Source organism: Phyllostomus hastatus, unplaced genomic scaffold (genome assembly GCF_019186645.2).
Source record: "Phyllostomus hastatus isolate PE091 unplaced genomic scaffold, TTU_PhHast_1.1 phas_contig_196, whole genome shotgun sequence".
In the NCBI taxonomy this organism is placed as follows: Eukaryota; Metazoa; Chordata; class Mammalia; order Chiroptera; family Phyllostomidae; genus Phyllostomus; species Phyllostomus hastatus.
In genome coordinates, this window is record NW_025333709.1 from 14,389,004 (window position 1) to 14,400,879 (window position 11,876).

Sequence of the window (11,876 nt, forward strand, 5' to 3'; positions counted from 1 at the left end):
GACTTAGTGTTTGAGATCCTGTGAAAACATTTGAGTTTTTCTTCATCTGTATAGGATTTGTATTTAACTGTATTTATAAAAGAACAGTTAATATAGAGACCTTTATTGATTTCCTTGCTTTGTAATTTTTACAGTTACCAAAATGTACATTGCTCTACACCGCAGAGAGACGTGACTGCTAACCTTTTTCAGTGTAGCGTGTGGTTTGGCTTGTTTTGGAAGGCAGCTGTGCTGACCACTTACCACCAACGCTACAGGTTTGGCTTATTTTGATAGGGCTCTGTGTCACTCGGCCAGCACCCCCGTGTCTGCAGCCCTCAGATCGTGACTCGGGAGAGAAGGGCTAGACTTGTGGCCGAGTCTCAGAAAGAAGTTAGCTGGTTTGCAAGGGATTCCAGCCTCTCCACTTTGGGCTCGTTAGCCAGAGTCTAACCAGCTATGCAAACGCATCACCGTAATCAAAGTAAACACTGTTCATGCTTCCCTATTACAGAGGTTAATCAAATGAAAAATTACATTAAATGAACCTCCTCTAAACCATCATTTTTATTTTGCAGCCTGGATCCACTGCAGCACTTGCAGTCGCTGTGCTCTTCCAGATCATTCTTGCGAGGGCCCCAGAGACGGCTGCTTCGTTTGCGGGGAATTAGATCATAAACGCAGTGCTTGTCCTAAGATCTCTGCTTCTAGGAAAGTTAACAAGTTAGTTGAATTCTTTTATTTACGAGAAAAAAATTTCCTTGTGTGATATGTACAGAGCAATTCACAAAAGTGTGATGTAGAGGATTCAAAAGTGCTAAATTAATTGTTTTTTTTCACCGCTACGTATTGTGTAAATAGACAGGGGAGGGAGGACATGAGGATGAGTCCAGGAGCTTAGGATTTACTGGTAGGACATGAAAATAAGCAGGATGTAAGGTAGAAAGTGACTGACTTTGTATCTCCTGTGGTTAACGTGAGATTACAGTTTTTGGGGTGCGAGAGCTCGGGCTTTATGGAAGGGCGCGACATTTAATTCAGGACGGGGTGGCTGCAGGCTCAGAGCCGTGGGTAAGGCTGCAGAAGGCATCTCAGATAGCATGAAATGTGTAACTCCACAGTGGACACATTGGAAAATGAAGTTATTCCTTTAAGTTGTGTCAGACTTCAAGAAAAACACATAGACATACTTAATATTTAAATATTTCAAGTTTTAATTTTTACCTTTTTTCCATCATGCTTTCCCTCCTCTCACCAATATTCGACATTGGTTGTCACTACGAGCACGGTTACACCAAAGACGAGAGCATGTTTAGAAAAACCATTGCTATTCCAACTGAGCTAACTTGAAAGACTATATGTATGTATATATTTTTAAACTAAAAGGGTATTGAGTCCTCTTGTTTTATTGATATGAAAACTATGTTACATTTACACAATAGAATACTACTCAGCTGTAAAAAGAAGAAAATTTTACCCTTTGGGACAGCATGGATGGACCTGGAGAACATTATGCTAAGTGAAATAAGCCAGTCAGCAAAAGACAAATACCGTATGATCTCACTCATATGTGGAATCTAATGAACAGACTGAACTAACATGCAAAACAGACAGACTCATAGATGGAGAGCAGGTGACAGCTTTGGTCGAGGGAGGTTAGGGGGTGGAGGGATCGAGCAGAGAGGAAAAGGGACTCATGGTCGTGGACAGCAGTGTGGTGATTGCAGGGGGGAGGGGAATGTAAGGGGGCAGTTAAATGGTCATGGGAAAAACACTAAAACAAAAATAAAAGAAAACCAGATAGCCCAGTTGAACATTACATGGGAATTGAGATCAGGATCAAATTATAGCTATCACATGACTTGTGATTTTAAAAAATATCTATTACTAATAGAAATGTCCATTGTTTTGGTAACTATGATTATGTTAAAATTCTTTCTCGTTTGTTTTTTTGTCAGTGGAAATTATTTTGTTCCATTAAGTTCCAGCCATTTGAATTGTACCTACTATTTAAACTGACTTTTCCATTACTTTTTATCAAATTTACTTTAAATAATTATTTCCACTAAGTAATCCAGGATAGAAGTGGTATATTTTTAATTAATTAAAAAGGTGTATTGAAGAATCTTACAAAATATTTTTCCTTAGAAACCTTCCAGAATAAGCTGCTGTTCTGGGGTTGTCGCACTACTTCCAGGGTAGTTCTGCGTGCAGACAGGAGTCAGTAACGTGACTCTGCTAGAGTCGGTGAGCCTGGGGAAGGCGGAAGCTGACTTTGCCTGTGGCACTGCATTGCAGGCTCTTTGCAGGTGCTTAAATAGCCCTGGCTAGTCTGTTTGGTGGTGATACATTGGTTTCATTGAGGGAAGCCATCTAATATCTTTCAGTGCTAGATATTTATCAAGTTTAATTCAAAGACCAAATCCCTTAGGATGTGGTATTTTTCTCAGGGAAAACTGCTAAACTGTTAACAGTTACTTTAAGCTATTGCTTTCAAAAAAAATTGTATAATGAAGTTGGAAATGAAAAACTTTTTTACAATAGAAAAAATAATTTTAATGGCCTATTTTAGCGTATATAGCATGACAGATCTTTTCATCGTAGGTATTTTATAGCTCTCATATTAATTGGCTTTCCCTTAGTATTAATTTTCCTTTGGTTGTGAACTGGAATGATGCTGGCTCCCTCTTGTGGTCAAAGCTCATTTTATCAGTTATGTAAATACCAAATTTAGAGGACAAATACTAGGTCAATTTAATTATAAGGCAAAATAATTAATTGATTTATACTCAGTCACTTCATCACTGTTGGAAAACTTTATCTCTGGAAAGTTTTATTTATTCATATTACAAGTGAATATTTTTCTGTTTCTGTTACTGCATCCTCTAGTAAAATCTGGTTCCTGTTTAGTTCTTCTTATAAGTGGATAAGCCAAAGAAAATTTGTTCAGATTTTGTATACAGGCATGCATAGCTTCATTGACTTTGCCATTAAGAGGTTATACTTCATTAAATTTGCACAATTATCACTTATCAGGACATTATCCTACTTTTTTAAAGAATGGCTGGAGAGGAAGGAGGTTTATATAACATGCACAAAACAGTAAAAAGATGATTGTTTTCTTTGTTTTATACCCCCACCCATAGTACAAAATCTAAAAATGGAAAAATTTAAAGTTATCAAGCAAAATTTTGAATAATAGTCTTATGGAGCTACTAATAATAGCTAGTGTATTTATTTAGTGATTATTATATGCTTAGCATTTTACACACCTACCTAATTTATAGTAGAGTATATAGTACCAAGGTAATGATGAGCAGAGGTTCTAGAATCAGACTCGTTCTGCCCCCTCCTCCCTGGATGAGTTCACAGCATCAGCTTCTGCCCCTACGGAGAGGTGGGAGGAGGGGGCAGGGTGCTGTCTGCCGTGTCTCGGTCTCCCAGCTCCCTGAAGTCAGAGATGCCCGTCCTGTATCCCCAGCATCCGACACAGACGCTGAGTGAACACACAGTGAGGCCTGAGTTGGGTTCACTGGGGGATTATGTACTTTTTATGAAGCTCCTTTCCCATGTCTTCGTCCTGACCATATCAAGAGGAAGCTTTTCCCTGGCACTTGCTGCTGTTTCGGAGGATAAATCTAAAGATCAATGTTGCTGCACAGCCATGAGAAGGTTCCAGGTTCGCCAGGCTGGCAACACCAGCTCATGCCTTGGTTTGTGATGCAGTAAATGGCGTGATTCTGATAGTTTGGAGAAAGTGAATGAGCAGACTAGCAGTCTTTTTCTGCAGTAGATTGCCTGTGAGCCAGTTCAGAGCACACCAGAAACAAAGGACCTGGTTTTCTTGTGGTGTGGTTTAGTGTTGGTAGAGGGCACGTTCCAGCCTGTTCACTTGGAAGCCAGTCTTCAAGAAGACCTGGACCGCCAGGTGTGGGCGGCTCGTGCCGCACGTGTGCGGACTGGTAGATCTAGGGGCAGGAGAAGTCAGCCACCAGGCTCACGAGACGAGCCAGTGTTTTCTGTCGTGCTGCTTCAGTGTTCCGCCTCTGCCACCGCCAGAGTATACCCGTCCTTTTTCTGAAGAGTGCAGTTCAGGGTTTGGGGACTGCACTGCTGAGTTGAGCAGTATAAATGTGGGGTGGGGGGACCGACCAGAAAACTGCCAGCTCATTGGTTTGACCATTTACCTCTATTATGTGTTTGTCTTGAATAGACTATTGTAAATCTGTAGTAACCGTCTTTCAAAGAAACTCCTTTTCTCAGATACTGGACTTGGCCTGGACTCTGTCTGCTTGTTATTTTGGCTTAGGATTCTGAGGGTTTATGCTTATAATACAGTAAATTCTTCCCCTTCTGTTTACTTACTTGGTTAGCTAGTTAATTAAACTTCAACCTAATTACATTATTCACTGTGCTCATTCTACAAAATAATTTAGCACCTTGTTTTTCAGAGCTGTCAGAAAGCAGAAGCAAAGGAAAAGTAATAAGATGAAAATGGAGACCGCTAAAGGACAGTCCATGAATCATACGTCTGTTACAAAGAAGAAGAAAAGGAGAGAAAGAGTCCATCAATATCTTTCCTCTTAAATGTCCAGTGACTTGAGAATAAGAGAGATTTATAGCCCAACCTTTGATGTCATTTTCTGCAAGTGCCCTGCTGGACTTAAATTCTGTCATTTTCAAAGGTGTGCACCTTTCTGAGCTACCTAACAGGCAGGTGGTATTTGCTAGTTTATAGGCCCCGTGGCAGTATCTCTGGGGGCCCGGGGAGCTGCCCCATCCTTAGCGGGTTTGCTGGCTCTGTCTCTGTGTCTCCTTCCTCTCTTTCAGTCCCTTCTAACTGTGTTACTTCAGCCTCTTTTATCCGACAAGTGGGCATGTAGCATTCTTTTGCAGAGTCAGAAGAAAATGAAAATGTGAAGTTTTATTCATATAAGAATATGTTACATAGGATAAATGTTTTAAATTAAATATGAAAATACTGTACAGTGGCTTAAACCCCACTTGTAAAGAGAATTACAATGACAGTTATTTTTAGACAGAATCTGAAAATGATGGAAAGAATTTTGACAAAGGTTGTCTAAAAGAGAAATTCTAATGATGGTCACATTATTATTAAATATTTATTTTTCAAATACTTTTTGCCATTGTCCTTTGATGGTACAGAGTCACCCAGATGTTGGTTGACTGGAGGAGGTGTTGAGAATTCGGACCTGCTCCGTGGGCCGACTCTCACCCAGTGCGCGTGTCTCCCGTTCTTATGCAGTGCAGAAGGCCGCGCAGCCTGGAGATTGAACCTCCTGGTTCCCGCACTGACGAACACTGCCTGGCCGTGCATCCTCGGCCAGGTTATTCACTCTTTCCTTATCTTTAAGTTAATTTATTGTTTCCTTCGAGATAGTATTAATATATACTTTCTACAGTTGAGGATATTGATTCTCGGGTACATAAAGGAATATTCTCATACTTTGGAAAGCTGGTAACCGTGGCTGACTTTAGACCTCAACATAAGAATCTACCGCCAGAGATTTTGTTGCTTACATTCACGATGATGAAAAGAAATTAGGTGGAAAATGGGACTAGTGCTTAGAAGCAAAGAAGAGACACGGTTACGAGATCTTAGAGACGTCTAAAGGGTAGAGGCAAACTCTCAGCCAGTGTTCCTAGGATCTTTCTGCAGCTCTGTGTGGGACTCGGAGCCGGAGGCTGTGCCGGACCGAACCAGGTGGCTGGAACCGGGTCACCTGACCGAGCGGAGAGAGACTTGTTGGAGCAGCCAGCTGAGCGAGCACGTCTGTCGCACTATCACTCTGCACCCCCACTGCAGACACAACGAGTAGTTTATTCCAGTCCCTGATTTAGTTTTGCCCCGCTTTGATCATGGACAGAGTTTCTAGTAGATCTCAGACACTTGCTTGTCAAGAGGCAGTTCATGTAAGTTCCCCAGGATCCTAAGTTCCACAGTAATTGATTTGGAGGCTTGAAGACCCAGACCAAGGGACGGGCAGGCCCATTTTGGGGTGAGGTCTCTCCTGGCTTACAGGTGGCCGCCGCCTTGCTCTGTCCTCAGACAGGCTCTCCTCTGTGGAGGGAGGGACAGAAGCCGGGTTATTCACTCGTCGGAAGCCTTGGTTCCTTCCTTTGCAGAGTGGGGACAGCAGTGGTTGCACCTCAGGCTTGCTTCTGCGATGACACACGGAGGCCCCCGCGGCCCCGGCCCTGCTCTCAGGGAGAAAAGCCAGCAGGTGAAGGTGGCTCTGCAGCCCCGATGGTGACCGTCTGGTGGTCTGGCAGCACGGCACTGAGAACAGACTCCAAGTCCATCCCCTCGTTTCTCTGCGAGATATCTGACGTCATCTACTTAAGACTGAACAGTTTTGCGTGGCTCATATTTGCACGATGACCTTCCTCATTTCCAAACACCTGTTTTAGAGCGAGTCTGGCGGCACCTTTGTGTGGGCTGAACTAGGGCCCTGTGAGCAAAAGTGGAAGAGCTGCCCTCCACTGGTGTTTAAATTCCATCTGGTATTTCAGTTAGGCCTGCTGGCCGGCTGGCGTGGCATACTCGGGCGGGGCCCTGGCCGGCGTCGTGGCAGTGAGCCCCTCGGGTGACACCGAATGGTGAGCTGAGCTCCTGGGCTTGAGCATCAGGAAACTCCCCTCCTGCCTCCTTTTTTGCATGGGTTGCCTTGGTGACAGGATTGGTACCATGAGGTACGAACCTTGTCGTGTGACTATGAGGGCTGCCCTCTCTGACTCGGGCATGGATGTGGATGCTGCCTGACTTTCGTGGTGTCCCCAACGGCATGGTTCCCCTCTGAAACTCACACCGAGGGACCATGGCTACTGTAGAGCTGAGTCCTGATGCACAGTGGTTCTCCTCATCACTCTCTTCCCTCTGTTTGAGATGCCATCGATTGTAACATGCACTATTGATGTAATTGTAGCTTTTCAGTGGGAAAAACTCCGTTATTAATCGTACATATTAAATTCTAGATGTGTCTTATTTCAGAAATACTGAAATGTGAAAAAAAAGTACATCTTAGAATTGAGGAAGTAGGATATTACTGGTGACCAAGAATTATGTACTTTAAAACCTTGTTACCTTCTTAGAAAGTTAAAAATAGAGAAACTATTGATTCTGTTCTTATGTTCAACGAATACTAATTTTAAGGACTTAAATGTCTTTCTTTTCTAAGAATAAACTAATAGGTTATAAAAATATCTGTGGGAGGTAGAGTGTGATGGGAGATGAGATCATTTGTTCTACTCAGACTGCAAATCTGAATATTGAGATACCTACTCACAACAGTAACAAAAGAAAATCCCTGAAATTTGACAGATAAAATTTTCTACACTTTTTAAAACATTTGTCTTAAACAATTACAGCTAAATTTCATTCTACTTCTCGCTTATAAAATTTAATGAAATAGTCCCTTTGTAGGCCCTGAATGATCAGGTTGTTATTTTCCCACATTTAGTCCGATATTTAGACTAACTTACTTCTCCAGCGGGCCCTGGTCGGTTCATCCCATTGCCTTCTGTTGGGACTGTTTTCCTCTCGGGCCGTCTCGTGAGGTCTTGTGGAGCCCGTCAGGCCCTGGCCCCCCCCCCCCCCATTCTGCTCCAGGAAGCCTGGCATGAGTCCCCGATCCCAGCCGATTCCCGCCTCTCTGGACCCCTGGGTGTCTCCACCACATTTGAGACACTTTCCATTAACTGTTTTTTTCCACGATTATATTTATAGATTCTATTTCCCCAGAAGAGTTTGCTAATGTCAGTAACCACTTTATACACTTTGATGTCGCTCACGCTTTATAGGTGCTCAATAAAGATTTGATGAAAGCATGGGATTTTCTAGAGGCTTTCAGCGGGTGGGTGTATGACTTTGCTAGGCTGCCATAATAAAATACTGTAGACTGGGTGGCTTCTGCAGCAGTCATTCATTTTCTCACAGCTGGGATGTGGACGGGGTTCGTCTGAGGCCTCTCTCCTGGGCCAGCGGACGGCCCCTTCTCACCGCGTCCTCTCATGGTCTTCCTCTGCATGTGCGTGTGTGTGTTTCCCCGGTGTCTTTCTATGTGCAAATGTCCTCTCCGTACAAGGACACCAGTCCGACGGGACCAGGGCTCACCGTCACGTCCTCCTCCTACCTTGATCTCCTTTCTACAGGCCCTGTCTCTGAATCCAGCCTCATTCCGAGGACGGAGGGTGAGGCTTCCACACAGGTCTGCTGGGGAAGACAGTTCCGTCCATAACAGTAGGCACGCCTGAGGTGGGGGGAGAACTTGCTCTCTCCTCTGTCATCGAAGGACCAGAAAGAGGAGAAGAGACCTAATCAATATTGGGGAGAACTTGGAGTCACTGAATCCCAGGAGGACCGGCCACCCTAACTAACACTGAGTCTAACTGTTGGGGTGTGCCGTGTGAGCAAGACTGGCAGCCTTCTCGGGAAGTCTCTACACTTAAAATAATTTGACTTTCAAGGTTATTTTAAGAAAAACACTTAAGTCGATGTCTAGCCCCTTTCAAAGTAATCTGTAAAATATGAGAAATCTGACAGAATCTTGACTAATTTTCAAATATAAAATTACAGCCTTCAGAAAAACCCTGGTCCGGTGCCACCCCTTCCACAACGTCCTTGTTGGCGTCTCTAGGGAAACAGTACATCTCCTGCCGGCGACACGAAAATGTGTGTGTTTGTGTGTCTTTTCATTTATCCTTTTAAGGTGTTCGATCCCACCTGCGTCAGAGCAACTCGCTGTCCCTGTTTGCCCGTACAGACCGGCTCCCGGATGGCGGCAGCCCGTGGGCGTCCCGGAGTGCTCTCGGGCTCCTGGAGCGGCGCTCCCACTTGGTGCCTCGCACTCGGTGCCCTCGGAGACCCCGGGCTGCAGCCCGAGTGATCTCCGTCCGCCCCACAACCTAGGGAAGCATGTGGCCAGGCTAACTCACTTCTTCGCCCCTCAAGTAGTAACTGCTCGTGAATACATGTTGAGTGAGTAGAAATGCCATTTAACACACCACTTCATGCCTGAGAACCCTAACTGTGCCACAGGAGTAAGAGCCGCGTAGGTGAGGAAAGCTTGCACAAAATGCAAAGGAAAATCCAATTACTCTTACTTGATACGATTTTAATTGGAACATTAGGATGTGGGTTAAATTACTTGAGGGTCAGCTAAGAAGGTCATTGCAATCAATAAAGTGAAGATAAGATCTCTACTATTTGCAGGCGATTTAGTATAAATGTTAACTCAGCAAGACTGAGGGGAAAAAACGGCAAAAGTGGGCAAGCGGGTCTCAGAGCTCTGAGAGGTGAGTTTTATCCCATTAGTGGGACAGTGAAGATTCTTCCACAGCGAAGTTGCTTCACGGCCCTGCAGAGCACATGGGTAACCACCGGTGGTCTCCCAGAAACAGCCTGAATAGAGGGGCCTGTTCCTCCATCTGCAAACGAGGTGAGGGATGGGAGGAAACTAGGTCAGCCTAAATGCTCCACATGCTTAGAGGACAAAGGAAACACAGTCCCCTGTCGACAACACGTGGGCCAAGTGAACGAAAGCCAGTGAAAGGCAACTCCAATCCTGCCACCCAGGCAGAATCCCTGCGACAGCTCCTGCGTGTTTTCCTAAGGATAGATTCTTATATGAATAGCCATATAGAAGACACTAAAATTTTCTTCACAAAAATGGAATTGCAGCCCTGGCCGGTGTGGCTCAGAGAAATGAGCACCAGCCTGCGAACCAAAGGGTTGTCGGTTCAATTCCCAGCCAGGGCACATGCCTGGGTGGCGGGCCAGGTCCCCAGTAGGGAGCGCAAGACAGGCAACCAGACATTGATGTTTCCCTCTCTCCCTCCCTTCCCCTCTCTCTAAAATAAATAATAAATAAATAAATAATAAATAAAATCTTTAAAAAGGGAATTGCAAATACTATTCTGTAATATTTTCACATTGTGAACAGCTTATATCTACAGTAGTGTCTTTAGTAAGGGTGTACTGTACATTTAAAAAGTCTATGGTTGGACATCTAAGTTGTCTGCATTTTTTTCACTATTGCAAATGACTCTGTGATGAACATATTTATAACCAAATACTATTTTCTTAAGATAAATTCCCATATATACAAATACTGGCCTGTGGCTGTTACTAGAGATTTTTTCCTAGTTGGGAGTCACATGAGTAGGTCTCTGAATTTCTTTCCCAGAACAGCAACTGAAACGGTTGTGGGAGACACACAAGCACCAGGAATTGATACAGTTAGACCTCCTGTGCTAGGATGGAACAGCTCCCCAGTGCACTTCATACTACAGCCACTGAGCAGTTCAGTTGTCTTAGTGAACGTTGTTGGTGGGTTGTTTCGGCAGCACCATTCCCACCCTCCCCATTGTGTGCCTTTCACGAGATTTGGGGGAGGGATGATCGATGTCCCCCTAGCTCTGGGGGGAGGGCTTTTTGTTGGGTGTAATTCCATCCCCTTACCTGTGATTGATTTCCACTAAGCTCGTGACCTGGGGTGGTCCAATCCAAGGCTCGGGGCCTGAATCTCGTGGTGGGTGGAGAGGCCTCCCTTCTCCCTCTGAATGAAGACCCATGCAGCTCTGTTTGCTGTTGGCAGTCTTCCATGTCCACGTGGAGCCAGCCTCACGGAGACACACACCCTGAGCCAGGCCATTGCTAGGAACCTGCTGCTGGATCTAGCATGCCCTGCAGTGGACCTATGGCTGGACTTGCTGTGTACATGAGCCAGTCCATTCTACTGCTCGCGCCCCTTTGAGGGGGGTTTGTCCTATTGCCCAATGAACGAAACCAGAGTAGGGCGCAGAGATTCTAACACCAGCCTATATTTATTTCTCTTTCCGGCAAATTCTGTCAACTTATTTTACTTCAAAATAGACCTCTCAAAATAACAGCTTTTCGCATGGCCTAGTTTAGTCACATCCCACACACTCCATCTTCCATCCCTACACAGTGATTCCCACAACTTGACCCAGGACCTGTGACCTTGCCCCTTCAAACTTGCCCTTCCAGCTGCCCACTGGCCAGTGCGGATTTTCCCACCACAGCTCCACTAGGATGAAGCCTTCACTGAACTCTTGCCCTGGCTTACTTTCCCCTTCCTCCCCCTCATCCCTCCCTCATGCCCCCACCCCCAACCCAGCAGCAACCAGTTCACCGTTCCCTGAATCTGCGCACCCAGATACCCCACCTCAGTCTTGCCTGTTCCCTGCCTCATTCTCCTTGTATAATCAATAATCAGTTCTTGTTATTCTACTTTAGAAATGTCTCTGAAATCTCCTGTGCCTCCCCCCCACCCAACTTGTCTTCCTGCTGCCTTTACACCTCTCTGTGATGAATGCATCATGACCCTTGCTGCAGGAATTAGGACCCTGAATAACCAAAGAACAGTATGATGCTGTTGACAATACACCCCTCTCCCCAGATGCATCTGTTGGGAGCTGCCAGGCCTTCAGAATTCAACCCCATACCATTGTAACACCTGGAAAGGTGCCCTGAGCTAGCCCACGGGGTGTATGTAGTAAGCAAAGAACTGCCGAGCTACCAAAAAGTTACTTCAAAAAAGCTAGTTCATTTTTTCCCAAGCACTATGAAGAGGATACATCGAGTGTGGAAATTCCTCTTGCAGTGTGTTTTCTCTCACCTTTCCCTCCTCCCTCCCCACTCTCCATACTGGAGTATCTCCAGCCAGTGCTTCCTTTAAAAAGCACTGATGGCTGATCCCTCCTGGGCTTTCCCCTTTCTGCTTGATTCCGTCAACCTAAGAAACATTCAAACCTGTAGAGCATTTTTGGTGAGTTTGTTTGAGCCAAACTGACAACTACCAGGAAGCAAAACCTCAACGGATTGAGAAATGCTTCGGGGAATGGCAGTTTAGCAC

At 44.9% G+C, this 11,876-nt stretch overlaps 1 protein-coding gene across 2 annotated transcripts in view; it reads left to right on the forward strand.

Annotated features, from left to right (window-relative positions):
• Positions 1 to 7,895, forward strand: part of ZCCHC4 (zinc finger CCHC-type containing 4) — a 47,402-nt gene extending 39,507 nt beyond the window's left edge. For both annotated transcript variants that reach the window (XM_045834679.1, XM_045834680.1), the window contains 2 exons: positions 558 to 702; positions 4,431 to 7,895. In XM_045834679.1, the coding sequence (XP_045690635.1) occupies positions 558 to 702; positions 4,431 to 4,566 (281 nt within the window). In that variant the 3' untranslated portion in view covers positions 4,567 to 7,895. The remainder of the gene's footprint in view (positions 1 to 557; positions 703 to 4,430) is intronic.
• The last annotated feature ends 3,981 nt before the right edge of the window (positions 7,896 to 11,876 follow it).